Source organism: Vigna angularis, chromosome 7 (genome assembly GCF_016808095.1).
Source record: "Vigna angularis cultivar LongXiaoDou No.4 chromosome 7, ASM1680809v1, whole genome shotgun sequence".
NCBI lineage: Eukaryota > Viridiplantae > Streptophyta > Magnoliopsida > Fabales > Fabaceae > Vigna > Vigna angularis.
This window is the reverse complement of record NC_068976.1, coordinates 11,340,911-11,368,359: the sequence shown is the minus strand read 5'-3', so window position 1 is coordinate 11,368,359 and position 27,449 is coordinate 11,340,911. Positions and strand designations below refer to the sequence as shown.

General features: G+C 33.8%; 2 protein-coding genes across 2 annotated transcripts; one reads left to right on the top strand and one right to left on the bottom strand.

Moving 5' to 3' along the window:
* Positions 1-12,664: 12,664 nt before the first annotated feature.
* LOC108336971 (low affinity sulfate transporter 3-like) lies at positions 12,665-16,284 on the bottom strand. Its single transcript, XM_017573411.2, is given in 11 exon segments — positions 12,665-13,019; positions 13,252-13,328; positions 13,420-13,496; positions 13,584-13,777; positions 14,436-14,722; positions 14,945-15,071; positions 15,171-15,401; positions 15,487-15,552; positions 15,727-15,857; positions 15,860-15,918; positions 16,002-16,284. Coding segments are annotated over 11 exon segments (1,566 nt in total). The 5' UTR covers positions 16,175-16,284; the 3' UTR covers positions 12,665-12,875.
* A 7,439-nt stretch (positions 16,285-23,723) lies between these two features.
* On the top strand, positions 23,724-26,020 carry LOC108337830 (uncharacterized). Its single transcript, XM_052880983.1, has 5 exons — positions 23,724-23,767; positions 24,031-24,176; positions 24,518-24,636; positions 25,164-25,394; positions 25,799-26,020. Exons 1-5 carry the CDS (start codon positions 23,754-23,756, stop codon positions 25,991-25,993), a joined length of 705 nt encoding a protein of 234 aa, XP_052736943.1. The 5' UTR covers positions 23,724-23,753; the 3' UTR covers positions 25,994-26,020.
* The last annotated feature ends 1,429 nt before the right edge of the window (positions 26,021-27,449 follow it).

Genomic DNA, 27,449 nt, shown 5'->3' with positions numbered 1-27,449 from the left:
GCGATGTAAGTGATGATGATGATGATTGATCCATGTTTGCGAAACACTGCATTTTTGCTTTATAGTGTCGTCTGAAAAGGATTCCTTGGAGTTCTTTGCGTGTTTGGGTGTATTCTTGAAATAGAAGAAATTAAATGATTGATTATTCTGGTATAGACAATCTATGGCTTAATTTATTATATATTAAAGAGATGATAAAGTATCACCAACTTAATGTTTAACTGAATTTTCTTTATTTTTTTTAATGTCATGTAAACTCCTCAACTTTTTTCCTCTTTCTAAACGTATATTGCCGACCTGAAATTCAGACATAGTTTTGAACTGCAGTTTCGTCTTGGTCTTTGACATTGTGGTAAATTGCTGTTGCAATATGGCTGTGGTGACAAAACACACCTTTACACCGCAGTCCCCATTGCGATTGCAACCCACAATTTAAACCATGATTTCGTGTAGTTTTGAAGATGGCATTTTGGGACCAAGTTGTATCATACTGGATGAGGATGACTACATATCGCACGACAACATTCAACTCAGTTATTAACCAAAGCTTCAAGAAAATATTTATCAGGAGGTCTCCGTTGACAAATTCCTCCGAAGTTCTTCTTGGTTTCCCTGTTCTTGTTTTTTAACTGGATTAAAATTCATGCAATCCACTCTATGGTGGTGCCAAAACCTACTCTTTTCGCTTGCGTGTCTCTTGTGATCTTTTTGTACGTGTCCAAATTATCATATCTAATCTTCTCTCATCCTTTTCTCTATCATTGGTATCCCAACCTTACTGGTTTTCTTTTTCTGTATGTGTATAATCAATATGTATATCGTCCTTTCTCATTGGTTACACATTCTTATTTAACAATCACATTTTTTCCACTCCCACCTTTCTCTCATGCTGTTCATTTTAAGTCTACCATTCCCTATCATATAGGGTATGTTTGGGCAAACTTTTTCCTAGACATTTTTAGGAAAGAAAAATAAAAATGAAAAGAGTTTTTCTGTAAGTTACAATTAGTTATACGTAACCCAATTTGTGAAAGTTCTTTTGTGTAGCTTGTCTAAATTCTTATTTTTAACTTGTGCATAAACTACTTGTATTTTAGAGAAAATCATTTTGTTTTTTCCTTTTTATTTTTCTCTACTAAAAGTGTTTATGAATAAACATGTCCAAACAGACCCATAGTATAGCAACACGGTAAAACTTGTTTGAGTTTAGTAGATGCTTTTAGATCATGAATAACTCTGGACGTCTTTCTCCATGTTAGCTATACCAATAGTGTAACAGTATTTTTCCATTTTTTGTAATTGCATTTGAGGCTATTATGTTTGATTTGCTTGTAGAAAACTAGCAACTTGTTTTTTCTTTCGTAATTTTTCTCTGTTATTTGTTTTCTTTGTCAGCACTTGTATTCTGATCAAATAAAGTTTCATTTAGGGTGCATCATGATTTTTGTGCTTTTAAAGGCAATTATTTGGTGTGTTCCATGTGTGTATCAACTCATTGTTGATGTGTGGGTAAATGCTTATATTGGGTATGCATAACCATGTACTGACGTGGGAAATGGCACAACTGTAATGTACCAATTGGTTGTTTCAACACTCGCCTGACAATTACATAACATATGTTTTTAATTTTATAATTAACTTGATTAGGCATTTCTTGTGCCAAATCTATTGTGTATCTGAAAGGAAACCTTTGGGTCTGCAATTTAAAGCCTTGGCCTTCCTTATCCTTATCTTAACACTGAAGTTTGTATTTTGATTTCTGTCAATGCTAGAAATGCTAAGATCACCTGGTGAACCATTGCTTTCAACAAGTGTAAGGAGTTCTGGAGTTGGTACGGTGCACCCTTGAGTGTCGCTGTAAAGAAGTGATATTCAGATAATCTATACTAGATTTTACATCTGTCACAAACTTATTATTCTCAATCTAAACGGCATTGGATTTGTTAGTTCATCTTAACAAGATTTCCCAATCATTTTCCGTATTTCATTTCACGTTTACATATTACAAGTCATGTTATGTGGCTCTCTTGATCTTCCTTTTTCTGTTTCATTATTCGTCTCCTTAAGTTCCCTCCCTTTTCTATTCCTTTGTTTCTATGCTCTTGTGTAATAAATTCCAATTTTTATAGTGTCCTACTTCACTTCTATTTTTTGTAAGCTATGTTTGTTCCAAGAAAAATTCTATGTCCTGACCCTTGCTTCATGTATCAAAATGCAAGAGTTCCTTTGCGGTGGAGAATGTCTACGGTAAAACCAGGAGCTTTTCTGGTTTCACAAATTTTAGTTTTAAGGATTTGAAAACACTCAATCCTCATTCAAACAAAGTTACCTTTGTTTTGATCTTTATTATTTCACATTGTATAGGATTATTTTTTATCCTATGTTCTGTTCATTCTACTTCCTTAGATCTCCCAGTTCACATTATGCTATTTTTTTTTTATCTAATTTGCTATATTATTTTCTATTCATTATGCCATCATCTTCCATTGTTTTACATTTTTACTATATTCTTATTGCTTCTATATTGATGGTGATTGTGTGCGTAAACATGACTTCAATTTTATCTGTAATTCCTTTCGTTGTTTTTTTAGTATTTCTGTCAAGTATAAAATCAGGTTGTATTATCATATTTAAAACGGTGGTCATACAATTATTGATTGTGCTTTCCGAGTTAGCTACTGTGTCATATAGTCTTCACAGGACGTGGAAAGCCCTTACCTTTGACATTGATTCTATGAGGTTGGATTAGTTTCTTAGCCCAAATTCCAAGAACATGTATGAAGACTGAAGATATTATATTCAGTCGTTAAAAGTAATTTACAATTTGATCCTTATATTTCATAGTAGTTTCACCACTATTTCTTGGTTTTGGCTGGGGCTGGGGCTGGGCTGTGGCTGGGGCTGGGCTGGGGCTGGGCTGGGGCTGGGCTGTGGCCGGGGCTATGGCTGGGGCCGGGGCTGGGCTGTGGCCGGGGCTATGGCTGGGGCCGGGGCTGTGGCTGGGGCCGGGGCTGTGGCTGGGGCCGGGGCTGGGCTGGGGCCGGGGCTGGGCTGTGGCTGTGGCTGGGCAGGGCTGGGCTGTTGCTGGGGCTGGTCTGTGGCTGTGGCTGGGGCTAGGCTGGGGCCGGGGGTGTGGCTGTGGCTGGGCTGTGGCTGGGCTGGGGCCGGGGCTGTGGCTGGGGCCGGGGCTGGGCTGGGGCTGGGCTGTGGCTGGGCTGGGGCCGGGGCTGTGGCTGGGGCCGGGGCTGGGCTGGGGCCGGGGCTGTGGCTGGGGCCGGGGCCGGGGCTGTGGCTGGGGCCGGGCAGGGCTGGGCTGTTGCTGGGGCTGGTCTGTGGCTGTGGCTGGGGCTAGGCTGGGGCCGGGGCTGGGTTTGGGCTGTGGCTGTGGCTGGGCTGTGGCTGGGCTGTGGCTGGGCTGTGGCTGGGGCTGTGGCTGGGCTGTGGCTGGGGCTGTGGCTGGGGCCGGGGCTGGGCTGTGGCCGGGGCTGGGCTGGGGCCGGGGCTATGGCTGTGGCTGGGGCTGGGCTGGGGCTGGGGCTGGGCTGTGGCTGGGGCTAGGCTGGGGCTGTGGCTGTGACTGGGGCCGGGGCTGGGGCTGGGCTTTGGCTGGGGCTGGGCTGTGGTAGTGGCAAGGCTGGGGCTGTGGGTGGGCTGAGGATGGGGCTGGGCTAATAAAATGTGGAGAATGGATTGGTCCTTCAATATTTGTCCTAAATGTTAACCATGAAGAATCTGAGCTTCTACCATTTGACCAGAGACTTTGATATCATGTGAAGGACTAATAACCTTCCCAGTACGAACCCAGAAATGGTTTTGTATCTCTAAAATTGATAGCAAAGTCTCTGAGAGAAATAAGTTTGAGTACTTGAGAATAAATAGTAGTGGGATCAATACTATATTATGTGTTACTCTGCTAGTCAAAATGGTTTTCCATTCGTTCAAAAAGAAGGAATTATATTATGGCAAACCATTTTGGCACTGGATTATGAGATTGGCCAATTGGCATCTTCTATCCTCAGACTGTATTTACGGGTTCCTACCTGGTAGCTGAACCAGTGACAGATGATATTCCTTTATACAACTGAGTTTCCTCAGCATGGCCTTATATAGCCAGTAGAAAAACATTTCATATATTCAGAAGAAAAATATGATAATCATCACATACCTGTCTAAAAATGGCATTAATATGTAGTCATGAACCAGAAAATCCATTTAGAGAGAGGATTAATCATGGAAGTGAACATGTCAAATATACATGTTCTACGCCCTCAAATCAAATCAAACACACAGTTGCACGAATAGCATCAGCATTCTTGAATGCTGTTATTGAAGACTTGGTGCACCTTTGGCATTGCAGATATGGGAGGAGAATGATTGATGGCCGATAAAGTTATTTCATAGTAGTTTCATAAGAACTTTGTGTAACTAGTACATTTTTTTTTTCTATTGGACCAAGTTCATAGTGTGTAATAAATGTATACTATGTAGGACCTAAAATATATTTGTTTTTTCTCTAAGTGTAGTAAGTTGGTGAAAAATCCATTTATTGGATGCGCGTATACACTTAACCTTCAGAGTAGAACAACCAACAAGAAATCTGATATTTTATTATGCTGGTGGATATGCATTTACACGTCATTTATTTGCTCTACTTTCGTAAATGAAAAGATTTTTTATGGTCCATGGTTGTATTTATCATTATTTTGCTTAGTTCAGACACGGTCCACACATGTAGTTATAACTAAAGATTTAATGAACAATAGGTTTACTGTACTCGTGTTTTTCTGGTTATATTGATACGTAGCCGAACTCTCTTTTTATTATTGCTGGTTTGGATGTTACTTGTGAGACCCCTAATAATTAGCAGTAATAATTTCTGTCACATCACCATTAATGTACTCCACTTCCACACTCAGTCATTAAAACCCACTCACCAATCCCATACACCACTCTGATCTGCACTGGAAAACGCACCACGTCGCACGCTCAGGGCTTTAAAAGCGCACCAAACACTGCATGCACGCACACCACGTGTCACGAGAGAAGTTTCCAATTCAGAAGTGGGTGTGCAGGTGTCAGCAGAGGAGACGCTCGTCCGTGGGGCGTGGAAACTAACAAAACTTAGTTTTTCGAAATTCTCTCTCACCTGCATGCACTTATCTTCTACCTCTGAACCTAAACCTCCATTTCTCTCCAACTTCTCTCTAAAACCTCCCAACTTCTCTCTACTGTAACTCACCAAGCTTTTCTCCGATCACGTTTCAGCACCGTAGGAACGTTCGCTAAACCGAGAGCTACTCATTGGACCGAACAGTTTCAAGAACGGAAATTGATTGGTTGTGAGAAGAGTCAAGAGACGTTGAGGGTAGGAGACCGTTAGCTGGACGAACCAAAAGACTCGTATTAGGACGTTTCCTTCATTGATCCGGGTAAGGGAAGCTTATATGTTTAATTTATACTTGTATGCTGCATGATTTGATCTGGATATATGAAAAGTATGCTGTTTGAGTTGTATGAACGATCGCTGATGTTGTGTATGTTTTCTGTTGGTTGAAATGTATGTTGATTTGGATACGTATGAAAGATGCATGGTTATGGTATGGGTGGATGTATTAAAATGATGAGATCTGTATAGTATGAAAATGAAGCATGGATATGAAGTTACTAGATATGAATCATATGAAAAATGTTAAAGCTAAGATAGTTGAAAAATCTGGATATGATAATTCTCCTATGATAAATTACGCTCGTCACCGTACGGTCTTATACCGTTCGTGTTCCCTGGAAATAACTTAGAATAGAATTCTTTCATTTGGGAAGAATTCGATTTGAGAACGAGCGTCCTTATTTCGAATTACTATGTTTGAGCGCTCGGCTCAGCATAGAGTTGTCGTACACTTTAAATGGTACGGAATTAAGTAACGATCGGTCTTACACTGAGCGTTCGTTCTAAATAGCGCTCGGTCTTATACCGAACGTTCGCCCTAAGTAGCGCTCGGTCTCGTACCGAGCGTTCGTCTTAAAGAGCGCTCGGTCTTGAACCAAGCGTTCGTCCTAAAGAGCGCTCGGTCTTGAACTAAGCGTTCGTCTTGATTGGTTTTCGGTCATCTACCTAGCGTGAGTCTTAACGTAGTGTTCGGTCTTAAATCGAACGCTCGTCCTCATCTTTAAATTCTTAACGGACGTAAATAACGTTCGTCCAAAATAATTGTAAATGTATATCTGCGCGTTCGGTCATTTACTGGCAGTCGACCCTTTTAAACAAAAGATTTCCAATGTAGCTCAGTATTCTTCTTAATGTATATTCGTCCGAGTTGAGTCAACCTGACCTCTTGGTATCTAAATTATTAAGAAAATAGTCCTATCACTCTGGAGTTTTCCTCATTGTTATTTGAGTCCTTATAAATCTGATTTTAACGTTCGTCCTCTTCCTTCATAAAGTTGAACGTTCGTCTTTTTAAGAAAGTGGAACATAGAATGAAAATGTTATGATTAGGAAATATTAAGACGTATGAACACTATATTACGAAATTATGTGATTATGGAATTTGAACGAGCGTTTCAGGGTGGAATGTCTCATATGTGTTGGATATGAAATTGGTAAAGTATGACTGTGGCTATTGCTAATGCTGGCTTGGTCCATCTTGATATTCCGTGATCCTCATCTTCATGTAGAGGAGAGTAGTTCATGTGTGGGAATGGCAGGAGGTCCTTAGTCCATAAGTTAACATGGGCGACGTAAGAACGGACTAACCTCGAGTGACAGCTGTTGAGTGTATCCCAGTTACTACACCACTCGGGTGCAAGGACGCCTGTAGCTACACGGTTCATACAGTCCGGACGGTCGTCTTATATATATATATATATAAATGTTATAGGATGTTATATGTTAAATTATGTGTTTATGTGGAAATGAAATATTGTATGTGTTGATGTATAACTTAAACTATATAAGCTTACCCTTTCGTTTTTCCTTGTGTTGTCGTCTTGTATATGTACGTTCGTCCTGTCTATGCAATGATCATCCGTGTGGATGTGAGCAGATGGAGGTGCGTCACTTGAAGAAGTGCTAGAAGAAGAAAATTTGGAGGACGCAAATCTGGTGGATGTGGAAGTTAAAGCCGAGCCTTAGAACGCTCGCGCGTCTTTATATTATTAGTTTCATTAGTTTTATTTTGAACGTTCGGTCATAGTTTTGTAAGACCGTTCGTCTCTGAACTCTTGTCTGTTTAAGCGTTCGTTATTTATGTATCTTTTTGTCGTTCGGCTTTTAACGCTCGTTCGGTTTTTGCAAGACTGCACTGTTTTATTAGCTTAATGTAATTAATTCTGATTATGGTAATTACTATATTTTGGGATGTTACATTAGTGGTATCAGAGCAGTTTTTTTCTCTTAAAGGACGCTGTAGGTTATGAGTGCACTGTGTTTTGCTGTGTGCTTAATATGAGTTTAAATGAGCTATTTTATCTCAACTCTTTACACGTAACTAACGTTCGTTTTTCTCTGTGTCCAGAGAACGAATGGCACCTAGACTCCCTCCTCCACCTCAACCTACTGAACCGGATGCGTCCAACAACGCTAGGTTGTTGGAAACGGTGATCGACCGACTGCAGCAACAAAACACGACCTTGATGGAGTAGAATGCCACTCTGATGCAGCAGAATCAGAATGTCATGCAGAGTTTGGAGGCTTCGCGTGCCAACTCTGAGACGACTCAGCGACAGTTGATGGAAATCCTTGCTGCTACCAGGGGCACGTCAGGAGCTTCCTCTTCCAACGCTGCTCAACCAACTGAATGGAGTTTGGAGAGTTTCCTCCAACACCATCCGGCTAAATTCAGTGGGAAGTGCCTCCCTGACGAGGCAGATCAGTGGCTGAGAGACATGGAGAGAATCTTTAACGCCAAAAGATGCCCGGACGAGAACAGGTTGGCGTTCGCAGAGTACCTACTGACTGGAGAGGCTAGCCACTGGTGGGCGAGCATGAGAGCAATCTTAACGGACGCTCAAAATCCAATCACTTGGGAAGTATTCAGAAGCAAGTTTTATGAAGAATATTTCCCCGACAGCTCCGCTTTGCCAAGGAGGTTGAGTTTCTGCAACTCGTCCAAGGCGGAATGTCCGTTTCTGAATATACGAACAAGTTCAAACACTTGGTTCGTTTCAATACGATGACCACCAGTGGAGAGTGGCAGTGCAGGAAGTTTGAGAACGGACTGCGGAGCGACTTGAAGGTTTTAATCTCCAGTCTTTGTATACGGACGTTTCCTGCCATGGTTGAGAGGGCCAAAGTTTTGGAGAAGAATATGGCGGAAGCTGAACGACAGACGAAACAGCAACAAGTGAGTAGGGGACCTATAGTGTCCCGGGGAGGTACTGTTCCGAGAAGGACTCCTTACGCTCGTCCTAGTCAGCCATCTAACACGAACAGTTCTCAAGCTTTAGTTCCTGCTGGACAAGCTGGGCAGTACGGGAACGTTACTTGTTTCCAGTGTGGAGGACCACACTACCGTTCGTCATGTGATTCATGAAATATTGAACAGAGTTTTATATTCATATGATTCATGAAACCCAATTCCAACGAAGTTTCTTTTAAGTATAATTCCTTGCACACAACTGTTTGATAAAAATACCAAAAAGAGTTTCTTGTGTTTTTTTTGTACACTTTGATGTTTAATTAAGTTATAAAAGGAAGAATTGTCATGTGTTGCACAAGTCCCTTGCGAGATACTTTTACTTATTCACTGTATTACTTGGAACGATTTGGTATACTTGCCAAAATGTTATCAAGTTTTTGGCGCCGCTACCGGGGACTTGTGTTCCAACACAAGGCAATTTGGGCATTTATGACTCTGTTAGACTTTGTTGTGAATTTTCTTTTTTTAATGTTGTTGTGTATGCAGTTGACTTTAGTTTTTAAGACTTTCCATTGATTTAGTTTGAACTTAATGCCTGTCTCGGGGTACGCTTTAGAGCTTGATGTTGTTATTGAAAGTTCTTAGGAATGAGATTTCAGTAGCGAAACTAACTAAATCAAACCAGATGTGCAAATCACCAGGGATGCGATTGTGTGTTTGGATTTACTGTTTTGGAACTTAAGGCAAGTTTGATGGACTTCTTACACCAAGGGATTGGGTGAGGATTTGTCATACTTAGGTAGGCACAACAAGAGGGATCTGAGTGTTCTAACTTCAGAAAACAGCGAAAGTGGAATTCTTTGCCAATTGTATGTCTCTTTTGTTTGAATTTCTTTTATGCAGTTTGCCTACAGATGTTTCTAGTTGTTGGAAGATCCTAGGGATGGGATTTCAACAGCTGAAAGGGGAGTACAAAGTGATATTGCAACAAGAGGGATCTGAGTGAGGTTATTTAGGAAATTCATTTCAATCATTTTGCATATTGGAATTGTTGTTTGGTTGGTGTGCTCACGTTCTGCAATTTTGTTTCTTCTTTTCCTTATTTCTTTGTTTGTGTTTTTATTTTATTTTTCTATTTCACTTCTCTATATGTTACTTTTAATTTTATCTTTATGTTTTAGTTTTTGTAAGAACTTGTTGAAGTTTCCGTGTTGGTAAGTTCTGTGTTTCGTTGTTAAGTGTAATGTTCTGTAATGTATGTTCAATATAGTTGATTTATGTTTGTGGTTACAAAGACAATTGTGTTTTGATTTAATGATTTGACATTGTCTGATTAAGTTATGTGATTCTTGAGGATGATGACATGTATGTTTGAGGATGATGACATGTATGTTTGTGGTGACTGTGCTTAACAAATTTTTATCTGTGTGTATGAATATGACCAGATCTGTGAGTGTTGAGAACATATATATTGGTTGAGAGATATTGAGTTGTCTAGATATGGAATTGGTTTTTGCATGATTTTGATTCTACATATATACACACACATTTTGGTTAAGGATGAAAAAGGCCCTATTTATTATTGATTATATAGCCACTTGGCCAGATAGCCAACCTTTAGACGCTGTGATACATTTGTGAACCTTTTTGAGCCTTGAAAATTTTTTCCTTCCATCTTGAGCCTATTAGATGATATCCTACCTTACACCTTAGAAGAGAACATGTATTATGTTTTAAAAGAGGTTAAGATTGAATTCAAGTTTGTGGAAAGAAAAGATCAATAAAAAAAAGCTCAAAATGAAAGAAAAGGTTGAGCTGTGAAAGAAAATGGTATGTGATGAATGATATATTTTGGGATTTGAGTACTGGATGGGAATTGAAGTTGTTCTCTTCTTAATAGGTGTCTTTGAATCCAAGAAAAACCATGATTCTTTTTCTAGCCAAGGCAAGCCTTAACCTGAAAAGACCTTTGTACTTAACCAATAGTGTGTGAAGTGTGTGAATCAAATGAAATGCAAAGGCTGATCAAGTTCTATGTCAATTCTACTGTCATGTGAGGACAAACACTTGAGTGTGAGTAATGATAAATGCTGATTTGGTTGTTCATATTCTATACACAGATGATTTTGTGAGTGATGCACCATGTCATACTTGTTTGAAATCTTTGGAATGCATGTGATTATTCTGATGCGCAGAGTCATTTTATCAAAATGTCAAATGTCTGTTGTGATGTTCATTTTCTGATGTGATTTCATGAGGGCATGAAATAATTCAAGTTTGGAGAAGTTGATAAGTGTGAAAAAGAGTTATTTTTATACTTATAAATGAGCTCAATCTTGTAATTATTCATGTTGTTCCTCATTGAAAAGTTGTAATAGGTAGTAGATTGTTATGTAAAATATTGTACAGGAAATTGTGTATTATTTAGAATCTGTCAGCCAATTTTCGCAAAGCGAAAGCCAAAATTCGCAATGCCAGAAGGAAATTCGCATAGCGCACCAGTACCTGTGCGGTAAGCAAATAACATCAGTTAAAGTTCAGCAGTTAAGAAAATTCGCATAGCGCACATGATGCGCTAAGCGAATTAATGAATTTAAGTGGCTTTAAAAGACGTGACAGAGCGACAGAAACATGCTCTTCGGATAGAAGTTCCGGACAAAAGAAAGAAACGAAAACATCTCAAGAACTTCCAAAGACTACTTCAAGGCATCAAGACATCATTGTTGCAAGGGATTGCTTCAAATGTGTACGTTTTAGATGACTAGGGGTAGTTAAATTTCTCTTTCGTTGGGATTGGAGGTAATGAACTCATTGTGATGTAATTTTTCTGCTCAATATATCGTTGTTCGTTCATATGCTCTTTCTTGAATTTATTATCATTGTATGAAAATATAATGTTATTTGAATGTCTTTGATTACTAGAAAGTAACTTTGAACATGAATGTAGATAAAACACTTAAGTGATTTGGGATCTAGGGATAGACTCAATAACTTGATCATTCCTAACATCGGACTTAATGTAAATTGTATATTAAATTGACTAAGGGATTAGCATTTTAATATATTAATTTTGAACTAGTTGCTAAGGGATTAGGACTAGTATGCCTTGATGTAAATGTTTGAATGAAGTAATGAAATATTGAACAGAGTTTTATATTCATATGATTCATGAAACCCAATTCCAACGAAGTTTCTTTTAAGTATAATTCTTTGCACACCAACTGTTTGATAAAAATACCAAAAAAGAGTTTCTTCTGTTTTTTTTGTACACTTTGATGTCTAATTAAGTTATAAAAGGAAGAATTGTCATGTGTTGCAGAAGTCCCTTGGGAGACAATACTTTTACCTATTCACTGTATTACTTGGAACGATTTGGTATACTTGCCAAAATGTTATCAACTTCTTTTTTTTTACTTCTCTCTCTTTTTCTTTCCTTTCACTTTTTTGTTTTGTCATGATCTTTCATTGCATTTTATTCCTTTTTCTACTTATTATTATGGTGAGATACTCACTCCTACCCTATAAGTATAAGTAATTTCTAACACAACCCACTAACTTCTTTTTTCTTAAGGTGAGGAAAACATGCTTTTCTTTTTTTTAAGGTTTTGCAATGTACTTAAAACAAGAAAAAAAGATTTAAAGGAATTGTCAATAGATTATCACAGATTTTTGACCCAATAGCTAAAAACAAAAAATGTCTCAATTACTATACATGTGTCTATTGTAAGTTGCAAATAAAAGAATCAAGTTAAATAGAAATAGCACATGGTGATCTATCCATCATAATTACGCTTAAAACTCAAGACTTAAAATTCTTTCACAAAAAATTAAATTAAAGTATTTCTCAAATTAACTTAATTAACAATACTTTGAATCAATCAAATTTTACTTCTAATCAATTCAACAATCTATTTATCAATAAACATCACTTCTATTTCAAAATGATGACATTTTGAATTACTGAATGAAATTTTAAAGACCAATGTTAATATATTTTATTAAAAACAAGAAAATATTTTTGGTAGATTTCTTACGAGACATTGTTTAAAAATTTCAGTGATAAAATTCTAATGTAGTCAACAAACTTAAAATTCTTATCTTTCGTAAGTAGAATTTTCTCCGCTATAGTACTTTAATAAATTTTCTAAAAAAATCACATTTTTTTGGATGAAAAAAAATATATATAGAAAAAAAAAACAAAAACAAAAACAAAAATCCTAACGTCTCTCTCAATTATTTCAAAAATGTGAAAATGACTGGTGCTGCGAAATATAAGTTCACTAAATTTTATTTTAATTTTGCATATTTTCTTTTCTAGTATTTTTTTGAGCAATCAAATGCTTATTTTATTTGTAGTTGATTGTTTGACATTGCTTCTACCAAAATTGTCCGTGCAAGGTGTCCTTCTGTGAAACAATACCCTCCCATACATGACTTTTTTTCGTACAGGACACAGTTCCACTAACAGTGGGAGCGAACAACGTCAAACATCTATCATTACAGATAAGGCCAATGAAATCATGGTTCAGGAAATTTTGAAGATAGACATGCATCTACAGCTTCAGCAACAGTAAGAAAAACCCATTTCTTTCCAATTTTATCCACAAAGTTTGCCACTTTGAGCTTGTAAATCACTAGCCACCTGGGGTTCACCATGGCCAACTGCAAAAGCACACACCAAAACACTGTTCAATTATGCAGTTAAGCTGAGAAATCATTACAAGATCTTATACTCTAAGATTAAGATCAGTAGGTGTTCATGATCTTGATTAATCTTCTGATGACACGTATCCGGGTTTTTAATTTATGAAAGAGTTAATAAAATTTGATTATGTGTCAAAAATGAGATGATGATAACAATTTCTGTCAAGATGCATATTCATGACAGACTGACCTGTACGCCACGCGAAAACAACCTCTTATGCAGTTCCTCCAGTACTAGAATCCCAGAAGTATCAATATTCATGAGATCTATCAAAGACAATTGAAAAAAGATGATCACAAGGTTATAATAAATTCCATGAAATACATTATTATGGTCATCATGAATTCTGAGACTCACTGCCCATGTCTAAGATCACTGCATTGACCCTTCCCTTGGCAAGTTCGTTTTCTTCTTCCATTACCCACTTCAGTATTCTGGAAAGAATTAAATAATTTTGATTTCAAAGTTTGGTAATTAAATTTATAAAACTCTTCAAATAATGTTTTAAATTAGGTGATTGCCTTTCTCTAATAAAATTAGCATTTGCAAAGCAGAGTGAACCAGAACTTATGCGAATCACCAAAATGCCTGGAGTGCTTGTGGCCATAGGATATTGACTAACATCACAGAAAGCTTCTGTTCTTGGAACTCGGCCTAAAACTTCTATCCCTGGTCTGATTGATTGTATCAGTATCTTTGCAAAGGAGATTGAGACCTGCACAAACAAACTTCACACTCAGATACATCATCAATTATTGATCCCACTCTTCACCTTTTTACTTTAATTTGATTTAATGGATGAATAATGAAATGACCATAACTAACAAGTGTTCTAGGAAGTGATTACTGAAAAGACATAATTCTTGGTAGATAGGGGACAATAAATAATATTTGGGTGAAATATTGATTTCTTCCTGTTTATGAACTAAATTTGTCTCAACTAAATTAAAGGAGACATACGCTAAACAGCTCAAAATTGGTAGTGGATTTGGATTACAAGTATATTTAAATATCACACTTGTCACATAAAAAATTATGATGTGAATTCTGAATTCAATCATACAAGCCAAGCATATAACGCCAAATCTGTGGACCTGGTCTAGAAGCCTAATAAGTAAGGAAGGTATGAGCAACACAACACAACTATCTAGGTCAAATTATTTGATGGATGGAACCCCACTAATTAGCAGTGACAACACCAAGTCTTTCACGTATTCAGAAATCATGTCACACATTCAACTCTATTCTACGCTAGTTGCCAACTGATGTGTTTTTTGGTGTCTGCTCGTATGATGTTTTGTTTTTCTTCTAACTTCCTAATAAAAAGAACTATAGTGATGCACAGTAATTTTTGAAATGAGTCAACTACTTACTGCAACAACAAGACCAGTTTCCACTGATACAAACAAGACTCCGAAGAAGGCACCAATGCAAGCAAGAAAGTCAAATTTGTCAACCTTCCAAATATAACAAGCTTCATTCATGTCAATTAATCCAGGAAGTGCAGAGAGAATGATAGATGCAAGTATGGCCATAGGAGTGTAGTACAGGAGCCTTGTAAACAATTCAAGACACAGAAACACAGTAACTGCCATCACAATATTTGATACTGATGTTTGACATCCTGCACTGAAATTTACTGCAGTCCTTGAGAAAGAACCTGCAAATGTTTAGTGCAAAATATGAATAAGTTTGGTGCACATATACTTCCCTGCATAGAAGTTATTCAGATTAAGACTGTGTTTGGATTAAAATTTCAAAAGGGCTTTTGTGAACAGTGCACAAAAATTGTCTCCCGAGTGAAAGTACTTTCAGACTCTTCCAATTTTAATCCAAACATGCAACGATCAAACAATTAATCGCAACCAAGACAAAGTGTCACCAGTTGCCACATAGCATGAAGAGAGAGATCCCGCAATGTTCATGCATCCCATTGCCAACATTTCTTTGTTGCCATCAAGATGGTATCCCTTAATGGAAGCAAAAGATCTACCAACTGCTATTGCTTCCTGAATTTGACGCATATATACATCAGTAAGACTGTGCTTAAGAGTTGGGAAAAAGAAAAATTATTTTAAAAAGATAAAAGAGCAAATAATGTAACATACAGTGAGAGCAATAACGGCAGAAATCAATCCAATTTTAGCTGTTTGTCCAACATTTGGACCATGAAATTGTAACTTGTGAACTGAACTTGGATTCAAGCCTCCTTTGACATGCCTTACTATATTAACCCCATTCTGATCAGCTTTTGACAAATAAACAATTAAAGTTGATAGTAAAACGGACACAAGAGGAGCAATAGCTGGCAACCAGAAAAGTTTTTTGTTTCTTCTGCCCTGAAATGACATACACATTGGAACCTCAAATCAAACAGAGAAAATATAGTGGTGGAATAGGAATGTCAGAAATTTCATTACTTACAACAAATCGAGCTATTAACAGGAATATCAGGAATGAACACCCGATGACAAAATTCAGAGGGTACCACTGTCAATGTAAAAAGCAAATAATAATGTCAAATATCATGATAAATTGTTCCATTCAAAAATTTAAAATTTATCACCCCATCATTAGTTTTTTTTCTTTCTTTTTTTTCTAAGCCATTAATGAAATGATTTATTTCCCTATACTGAAACTAATAACCATGTTCTTCATACTAACTTTTTCTGTTGATGTTATCTGTTGGCGGAGTGACTTGTATACAGACTCCAACACGGATATTACATCAGTTTTGTTGGTAAAGTGAGTAATCCCCAGCAACCCCTTCAGCTGCTGCAGACCAATAACGATGCTGCGCCTGCCATGAATCCAACAAGTGCAGCATGTGAAAGAAAATCCACAAGAAACCCCAACCTGCAGATTTGAAGAATAAACTGCTTACTTTTTAAGGAAACCTACACATTCACAAGAAATCTGCAAATGGATGGGGAAACCACCTGAAAATACCGAATGCAGCTTGAAAGATTCCAGCAAATAAGGTCACCGTAAAGACAACACTCCTGTAGGCATCAGGATCAGCAGCAGGATCTACCACTTTGGGGACTAGGGAGGACAGAAGCAATGATACTACAGCTACAGGTCCAATGGCTATTTCTCTTGAACTCCCCATCACAGCATAGATAAGAGGAGGAACAACACTGGTGTCTTAAGAAATCCGAGTGCATACTTATACTTGTAGCTCTGGCTATTTTCTCGTGTTCAAAACTCAGTCTTGTTTTCTACGAAATACTATAACAAACCAAATCATCAAATTTAACTCCAAAAAAAACTTTCATGTTTTTCAACACTCAATTATCGCGTTTCATGGAATTCTTCGAGTTTTTTCGAGTGTTAACTCAATTTCTTATTTCTAAAATTTCAAATTATTTTACGTCTTAAATATATATTAAACTAAAAAAATGGTTTGATGGTTTAAAGTAAAAGAAATTAAGTAAATAGCAATGTTTGCTCAAGTTTAGATATATAGAAGTTTAATTTATTCAAATCATTTGAGACTAAAATACGTGAAACTTAAATTAAAATGACCTTTTTAAGTTCATCTCTTTCTTCCTATAGTAGGTCATTTCCACTTATGGGTAACACCACAAAAATTACATGAGTTTTTTCCCAAAAAAGGAGAAAGCTTTATATTAGTAAAGCGATGTGAAAAAGAAGGAGGTATCACATCGCCAAAATTGTATTGGTTATAAAAAAAGAGAAGAAAGTTTTAGCCAAGGAGGAGGTATCAGACTTCCTCGTCTATATGAAACCATATAAAGCCCTTGAGCAATGTGGCTATCAACCAAATGTATTCAAACAATATATATATTGGAAATGATGTTTGACAACTTGTGTGGTAGATGTATACATTTGGTTCGTTTAGTCAGTCCCTTACGACCACTTTGATTGAATTGATACCAAAGATGATCATTCAAGTAATTTTTTTATATGTTTGTCTAATTTTATCTATGAGACACTCAAAATTAAAAAGGTTCATATTTTAAAATTTATTTAATTTAACTTTATTATGAATATGAAGATGTTAAACAAAATTCATTTTTAATATTAGTTTAATTTCTATAAGTTTGACTAATACTAATGACAACATCTTCAAAAAAACTACACAATACTTCCATGTTCAATAATATAAATGAAAAAGATAGAAAAGAAGTTATAATAGATGGAGATAAGTATAGATGAAAGAAATTAATGTGATAAAGGAAATGAATGTGTATAAAAGAAATAAGTATGAATAAAGATGATGAAAAACATATGGATAAATGAGATGGAGAAAAAAATGTATATAAAGAAGATGTGGGTAGGTGAAAATGATGAGTGTAAACCAAGAAGATAAATGTGAGTAAAGGAGGTGAATGTGAATGAAAAAGAAAAATGTGAGAATATTTATGAATGTAAATGGAAAAGATGAATGTGACTAGATTTATATAGAAAGTGAGAAAAAATTGTTAATATAGAAATTTGTCGTTTTTAAATCTAGAAAGAAAAGAAAATCTTAACTAGATTGTATTTATCTAAAATCGTCCTACAATATGACAATAAGTTGATTATTTGACTAAATTGAGGTCTTTAAATTTAATCAACACTTTAGGAAACTAGATAATTGTATCCATCATTTAACTTTTATAAGAGCTTAACAATATAATTGCTTTTCTTCGTGCCACCTAAAAATAATAGTAATGCTTGAATAATAATTTATTACTTTACAAAATAATATTGACTTTGTTTCTCATGTGTTCTTATTTATTGAGGTGTGTCAATTTTTATTTAGGTATTCATCTATCAAATCTAATGTGTGTTTATTCTTCAAGAGGTCAAAATGTTTTTACTTTCTTTTCTTCGACACACCTGAGGTCTTCTATGTCAGAAAGATTGGAGGTACTTGCAAAGACACCTCCAATGAATACATACTTCATGAATAATATATTTTTATACTATTTTCATGAACTATTAGGTGAGTTGGCCTACACTCAAGGCAATAATTAGATTAGATGAGTTTTAAATGTTTTAATCTTTTATATGTCATTTAATATCTTGGGCATCCTCTGGTTATTAGAAAGGCAATGTCATCTCGTAATTACATTATTTAGACTCTCTCGAATACAATATGTATCATCTATTATTAACATTGTACTTGAAAATAATGTTATTTATTACTATAAAAACTAAAATAAAAAATTCATTTTAAAATATGAGAAAATTCAAAAGCATCATAAATATTCTTAGTAATTCTTTTAAGAAATATTTTATCGAATGTTATCCCTCGTTACCAAATCAAAACATCATTTCTAAGTACATGTCTATACAAATAACACTAATGTACTCTATTGAGAAATTACAAGTTTAACTCCTCTAAGTCAAATAAAACAATACATAATATAGAAAAATTGTAAGACCCATGAAAAAGAAAATATTTATAGTAGTAAATTTTAGTATTTTATTAGTAATAATAATTTTAATGGATAGAAAAATATAAATTTTGGATATAAAATTATAGTAATTTTAGAAGGAGAGGTTCAAATTTTTGGTAACTTATTTAGTAAATTTTTTTAAATTGAATAGTAAAAAGTAAATAGTAAATAGTAAAAAGTAAATAGTAAAAATAAATTTTCAGCATTAAGATTCCTTAGCATGGAAGAAATTAGTAGGTAGAAATTAGGATTTTGGTGAGTAAATGATTAAAATATTATTTTTTAAATAATATTAAAATAATAAATAATATTAAAATATTAATGAATAGTAAATTTTTTTTACTATAAATAGCCATGGGAGGGAAGGGTATTCTGCACCAAGAGAAGAGAAATCAAGTGAGAGCTTGAGAAATAGAAAAAAAAAAGAGTTAGGGAGAAATTTTTAGTAGAGGTTCTGAAGGGTTTCGGAGAAATAAATTCAGAGCAAGAGAAGTCTGGAATAGAGGTAGGGGAGCTAACTTTTCTATGCTTTTATATTATGATTTAGTATTTCTATGCTTTTATATTATGATTTAGTATTGTTTTATTACTATTCATATCTTGAAATTCTGTGTAAATATTGTTAATGCTTACTGTATGTTTATCTATGTTGAAATTCGGTGTAAATATTGTATGCTGTTGTTTTGAATCTGTAAATAAGAAATTTGTTAAAAACTAGTTGAGGAACACTTTGGCTAAGGAAAGACTTGGTACTTAAGTTGTCCATTGTGACGCACCTCTCTTTCCTGGAAGTCTACTCGACAAGTTTTTAACTTAAATCCTATTGAACAGATTATGTATTGTTAAATTATTGTGTAATATATCTTGTTGGAATATATTCAGTTTGTATGATTTCTGAAATGATTGGATTTTATTACATTTGAATTTATGCATCTGAACATGATTGTGAACTATAATGATGTTATTTATGTGGAAAGTATGTGAATGTATGAGATATGTTAGATTCACTGTGATAATATGATGGTATATGGTTATTCATGTCTTGGGTTAAGTTTCAAGGTAATAGTATGATTCATGAACGTAATTCCATGATCCTCAAGGAGAGGATACATGGTGGTGATTTGGGGGTGTATAGAATGATTGCATGGTAGCTCAGTTTTGGGGGTCATCCTGAAACTCCAATGGTCTTTCTTCTCATGTAGAGAGGATTGAACTATGTGGTGAGGAGTAGCAGGAGGTCCTAGTCTTGGGTGCTTTCATATGATCCAAGGTGAGTGATAACGGATTAACCTCGTGACTGTGGTCAGGCGGTATTGCCCAAGTTTCATAAGGCGGTAGTGCCAAGTTTCATAAGGCGGTAGTGCCAAGTTTCATAAGGCGGTAGTGCCAAGTTTCATAAAGCCACCACGAGTGCAAGACCCGCCATAGCTCGGTAATCATTCTAGTCCGGAAGAGTCGGGTTATAAAGTAACAAGTCTTGTGATGTCATTTTACCATGTGTATCAAAGTAATGGATGAGTATGTATGATGTGATTGTTGTATGATGGTATGAGTATGTATGACATAATTATTATATGAGGTTTGCATGCATGTTTCATAAATGATTGGTTGCATGTTAGCTTACCCTACTTGTTTGTGTTTGTTTGTGTTTGGGTATGTGCGATGATCGTATAATTCGTTATACGGGAGCAGATGGCAAGGAGGATACGATGGAACCAGTACTTGATGGGGAAGGCAATGTTGCAGCTTAGATTCACTAGCTTTTATTAGTTAGCTTTGATGAACTTTTGTACGTTTAAAGCTTTAAATTCTATGTAATTTCTAGGGAGAAACCCTAATACTCTAAGTTTTCAATTCCATGCTATTCTAAGGATGATTGTAATCCTTAAATTACTCTTGACTGCTTTCCTATATTAATATTAATAAATGATGACGTCTTTATTATATATGCTTGATATATATATTTTGGGACGTCACAAAAACAATATAATGAAATATAATTTAATAAATTTTATTATCTTTCTCTAACTTAAATCATGAGTACTAGTTAAAACACTTTTAATAAGAATTTATTAAACTATAAAATGATTTTTTAAAATAGTTATAAAAAAATAATTTGTATATTTTATTATAAGTAATTAGTTAAATTAAAAAAAGTCAATAAGGGATAAAAATAAAATAAAAATTATTATGAGTAGTTATTTGAATTTTAAAAAAGTGGTTATTAAAGGATAAAATTGAAAAAGAAAATGTGAACACCAAAAATGAATACTATTTATATACAATAATATATCTTTATATATAATAATATATAGAAGTATAAATAGTATAGATTATGAAAGGAAACAATATTACTAATTATAAATTATGGTTGCACTAGCTTTGAGTTTTGGATCCAATCTCATTTCTTGTATATTTTTCAATGGAAGGAAATATAATAATTGGTCGGTTGTAACTCATCCTTACAATAATTTAACTAATTTTTATAAACTTATACTTGTTAATAATAAGGATGCAATATTTAAAAATATCTCTTTGATTTACATAATCATTATTGTCAAAGTGTCATATTACTATATGTATATGTATGTGTGTGTATTATTGGTGGCGGGTCAACAAGGGATTCATATTATATATTAAGTCTCATGCAAGCCGTAATAATTCATGTTATTAAAATAATTTTTGGAAGTAACATTAGTTAGTTTTTAAAACGACGAAACGAAAACCGATTATATGATATGCTTGTGACAAATAAAATGCTAATTTAATATTGTCGGTAAATAGATTACCCATATATTATTTTGATATAATTAAAATTTAAAAAAAAATATATAGCATCATGTTTGTGAGGTTCATTAGATATGCAAGAATGGAATTAAAAGAAATAAAAGCAGAGATTCCTTCGTAAAATGACAAAGTTCTTACTTTTTTGAGAGGATAAAAGATTTTTGGTTTTTTTTCATTTCCATTATACGTCTCAAACCAAGTTGCATAAATGTATATATTTTTATATTTAATTATTTCTCTAAAGCCAGCAATCTATTTTAAAAAGGAAACTATAACTATATTTATTAACTAACAATTAAAAAATCTTATTACTTCTACCCAAAAAATAATACAAGTCTATCTTTTCTATTAGAAACCGCGTTCATCAATTTATTCCACACTGTAAATATTCTATCATCATTAATGAAATAATATAAAGCTTACCTCTAAAAAGATAATGATTTTATTAACTAGTATAAAAACGATAATAATCTGGATTCAAGCCTCATCATTACCATTGTAAAACAATATTAGAAAGTATTTTATTTAAAAACTCTGTTTAGTTCTTAAGTTTGTTGTAAAAGAATTACTAACAATTTTATTAATTAAAGTAGTAATTTAGAATATATATATATATATATATATATATATATATATATATATATTTGGCCCTAATTTGAGGTAAGAGTTAGTCGACTATTAAAATTTATGTATGAATAATTCTACGATAGGTCACTTTTTAAATGAATCTAAGATAAATTTCAATATTTTTTATAATTTAGTTAAATTTTAACATTGGCAGAGTATATTTCTACAAAATTTATCTATAACGTAACAAAATACTCTATTTTATGTATTATTTTTTAGTTTTAATTATAATTTATCCTATACTTAAGTTTTCTTTTTTTAAATGCATAACATGTAATTTCCTCTTCATGTATGGGTATAGACTTTGTGATAGTTTTTATTTGTTATTTTTTTTCTTTTCTTGATAAAAACATATAATATAAATTTTCTTCATTAATTATTCTATTTTAAAATTATTTTTCTTTCTATTTAACTGTTATTTCAATAGTTTAAAATAATATTAATTACTTTTTTTTGTTACTTATATTTTTACTTTTTACTTAATTATTATTGTGGAAGAAGACTTTTACGAAAGGTATTTTTATATTTTTACTACATAATAATCAATATAGTAAGGATTCTCAGTATTACCGACATTAAGTAAGTAAAATTTCCTAGTTTATCTTCTTTTATTGTTTTATCAGAACTTGTTGTGAAGAAAATGTACAAAATCATTCTCCAATCCTATTAATTAGGGGTGGACAAACTGCACTGTTTGTACTGCACTATAAATCTATTATAATTAACTATAAAATAGTTTAAAAGAACTGAACTGCACTAGAAAATAGTTTAAAAAAACTGAACTAAACTATTTTTTAGTTCAGTTAACTACAAAATAATTCAGTTAATTACAATGCACCTTTTTCTAATAAATAAATGTAGTTTTGCACTAATACAACTGTCAATGGCTAATTATCGATAGAGTTAAAAGAATTAGTTCAATTTGATTTTTTTTAATAATTACAAACAAATAAATTAATATTCAATAACATCACAGCATTTAAAAAAATTAAATTATAAATCTATATAATTAGAATTAGTAAATAATTATAATAAAAAATTTAAAAAAATTAATGAAATATTATTGGTACTATTTTATCATATTATTAAAATTAAATTAATAACTATAATTATTTATCATTACTATTTATTATTAATTTAAAAATATAAAATGTCTAAAATTTGATTATCATATTAAATATAGTTTAATTTAATAATATAAATTTGTTTATATATTATTTTATATAGATTAAAAACTTAATCTCTAAAAAATATTTTTGTTTATCTCTGTTTTGCGTTATTCGAAATATTTTTAATTTTGACAATTATCTAGTTTAATATAAAAACTCTCATCTTTCTTCTCTTCTCACCTTTTCCTGAATTCTCATATATATATATATATAATATTATATTTTATAATTATTTACATAAGTACTTTTATCTTTTTATTTTTACAATTATAGTTAATTTTATTAAGTTATAAAAATAATTACCAGTTTTTGAAATATAATTACAATATAATAAAATTTAGTTTTTTTTAAAATATATAATTATTTTAGTATAAATTTAATAATATCATTTTATTTTAATAATTATTACAATAATAGTTAACTTTTTTAAGAGACTTGAAAAAGAACATTTATTTATATATATATATATATATATATATATATATATATATATATATATATATATATATATATATATATATACCCATGCATTTATTTCTTATGTTTGTGTTGCTGGAAATAGAAGAAGAGCAAAACAATTAAACAAGCAAAAATAAAATAAAGTACATAGTTTGAAGTAGTTAACTAAACTGTTAATAAAAGAAGTTCAGATTTGATATTGTTGGCCGTCCGAATGTTGGCAAGTCAAGCCTTCTGAATGCATGGAGCAAAGTATGTCATTGTCATTTTGGTTATTCGAAAACTTAAATTTGATATTTATTGTTGAATCCCTTCTATAGATGTCAACCTTGGTGTTGGCCAACTTAAATCATTCTCGAAGTATTTTTGTACTTAATCTGCGTCTCAAGTCCATAATTTATCTTTAAGCGGAAGAACTCACACATAATAAATATATGTATATGTATGTATGTATGTATGTCTGTGTGTGTAAAGCATTGTGATTGTTTAACTTATTGAGCATGATCTTCTTGTAGCATGCAGAGTGAGAGGGCAATAGTTACTGAAATTGCTGGAACCACTCGTGATGTGATTGAAGCAAGCATCAGTGTCAGTGGTATTCCTATCACCCTTCTTGATACAGCAGGCATCAGGGAAACTGATGACATTGTGGAAAAGATTGGTGCGGCTTTCTTTCTTTTCTCCTTTAAGTTCAGGATATCTGTAATTTTCCTTTGTTTTTGTAGCATCTTCTTTCTTTTTTGGATAAGTTAAATATAGTCAGCTCAAAGTAATTTTATACAAGCTTTCTAATAATTATTGCTTGCTTTAAGTGTAGTTTAAATGAAACACTAATAAAATCTAGTGAAAATTAGATAGAATACGGCTATAGACTTTACCTGATGACTTAGCTATATAGTTGGATTAGATGTCTTTTTTCGCATGCGTCTAGTGTTATGCTACTTACCTTAACATCATTACTTCACATGATGTACTGGAATTATATTTCTATTCTCCTACTAGGCGTAGAGCGGTCTGAAGCAGTTGCTAGGGGTGCTGATGTAATTATCATGACAGTGAGTGCTGTTGAAGGGTGGACATCGGAAGACACCAAACTTCTCGAAAGGATTCAATCTACCAAGGTTTGACCATATAATTTTTTTCCTCCTCTCTCCTTTGTTTTATTCATTATATCTAATTACTATTTTGATATAGATAGCAGCGTAAGCATTTTATTTGAAGGAGAAATAGTCGCATCATTTAACATTTGAGAGAAACGTAGTATCAAGATATCTATGCTAACTGGGAAGCATCGAACTATATATGTTACCACAAACATATTCTTAATATCATATGACATGATAAATTGGCATACAGACACCTGGCTGCCTTAAATGCTTTGGTATCCTATAGTCAACAATGGTAAAATACTTTTTTCTGCTAGGTGGGATCAATTACATAAGACCATTTAGATCCTGTAGTTATCTCTAAAAATTACATTCTGCAGGATATTGTTCTTAAACATAATAAATATTGCATTACACCTTTCATTTTTCTTTTAGTATTAAGCTTGGTACCTGTTATTATTTTCTGTCATGCGGTGAGAAAAGAAAAGATGCATTTTCATATTAGTCTGCAATCTTTACTTAACCTTTCTGTTGTAAGACAGAGATCAACTGGATCATCCACCCCGGTAATCCTTGTGGTCAACAAGATAGATTGTAAACCTTGTGCTGAGACTGAATGGGACAAAGGATTCCAGAGTCATAAAATGTTCAGCAAACATGTGTTTACATGTGCTGTTACTGGTCAAGGATTACGAGACTTAGAGAGGGCGGTATTACAGATTGTGGGTCTTGAAGGCATTCCTGCTGGGGGTCGCAGATGGACTGTCAATCAGGTAAACTATCATTTTGGCTTTCCATCTTTCTTACAAATTAGTAGGAGCTTTAAAGTTTTCTTAACCTTTTGAATGGGAAGAGAAGGAACGAATAGACTCTTAGAGACCACGTATCTTTATTTGGTAAATTTGAACAAGGAGTAATGGTCAAAATTATGCTTAGCTAAGAATAAAATGGTTGATGGTAAATAACGATATTGCTGGACTCAACAAAGACTTTTCTGTTTTCTACCATTCCATTTTCACTCCAACCAAGCAATGGCTCTAGTGTTGATCTTCTGTTACATGACAACATTCTTGCACATGCACCCACATACTCAAAAAAGAGTAGTAAAATAAGCTTCTTCTCTTTGGGGGGGAGGTCTTGAATCTGGATTGTGTTTGCTGATATAACGATGTTGCAGAGACAATGTGAACAACTTGTTCGGACCAAGGAAGCACTTGCAAGGTTACAATCATCAATAAAGGAGGAACTGCCTCTTGATTTTTGGACAATTGATTTGAGGGATGCTGCATTGTCCCTTGGACAAATAAGTGGAGAAAATATATCGGAGGAGGTTTTATCAAATATATTTGGCAAGTTCTGTATTGGTAAATAGAAAGACTCCCAATACGTACGTGGTGATTTTTAGCTAGCTTCCTTTACATTTCTCACTCATGTATAGGACGCCAACTTCAATCTGGTTCAGTACAGTTCCCATGGATTTCAAGCCATGATCAGTTTTGTTGTATGTTTCTCGTACTGATTATCACTTGAGCCCCTCCTTGTGTGGTTGGGATGATTTTTAAATTGAGTTGTAGAACTTTTGAATGAACTGTCCAAAAATATGATGCAACATTGTAACTGCAAATAGGAAATACGCAAACGCAATTTACGAAGTTCTTAATTTCATGGTATCCAAAAATCATTTAGTTTCAATGTTAATTTAAAAAAAAATTGAAACATTTATGTCGAAAACTGAAGAATATGGGAGAATGGGAAGAATATATACAAGATATGCATACGCACCAAGGCACTATTGGCCTGTACCTGATTGGTTCCAATTAATGGTGTGTTCCTTCAATTGTTGTGTTTCTTCATGCTTGAGTTTGACCATATTCCGAGCACGTATCATGCTCAAATTTCAGAAGGATGCATCACCCTCAAATAGAGATTGGTAAGCGTGAACCCCTTTCCCCTTGGGGCACACAACTCCTCATTCCTTGGAGCCAGGACCAGAGATTTAACAATCTCGATTGCGGGTGAAGCTTACTGAATACTTGGTTCTTCGATTAAATGCTTGTCTTTTTGAGGTCTTGTTGTTTGCCCAGGTCTTATTTGATGTCCAAGTTTTTTGTTCTTCGCGTAAGACTTTTAATTTTCAGGTCTTTTATTTGTTTTGTGCAAAAAAAATTGCTACTATAGCGTTTTGCAAACATGAAAATGAGAAGTAGCAGGGGCTCGTAAACCTTTTTTCTCCCTTTTGCTAAAATCACAATGACGTGAAATTAAGAACATTAATTGTTAAAGGGATTGATGTTAGTAAGAAAATTGCTCCAAAAATTGATTTATACTCTGACTGTTATTTGAAGCTAGAAAGAATATACGAACTAGGCCACTGATCATGAGAGACTTGAATTGATGGTGCTTTAGAATTAACAAAATTCTGAGGGAGGTAATGGTCGCAGGGTTATATATGGTTTTAGCCTTTACTTAAATAATTTTGTCATAATTTCAATCATGGTTATTAAACTCTCGAGTTAACTCGTAAACTCATATACGAGTTTACGTTTTCAGACATGGCTTCCGAGTTAATTCGAAAGTAAACTCGTTTTCTACATAAACTCGGTAGAATCAACTGTGAAATCGGTAAAATCGTGTAGAATCGCGAGTTTAGAACAATTCTGCGAACTTGAAAGTTATATATTTAATGAAATGCATCAAAATTAATGACAATAATCCAAATATTTATGTTTTACAATATTTATTTTTATGAACCATATAACTATAGATTTTATTTATTTAAAATTATATAATTTTGTAAACTTATTTATATAATTTTTTTCATCTGTAAA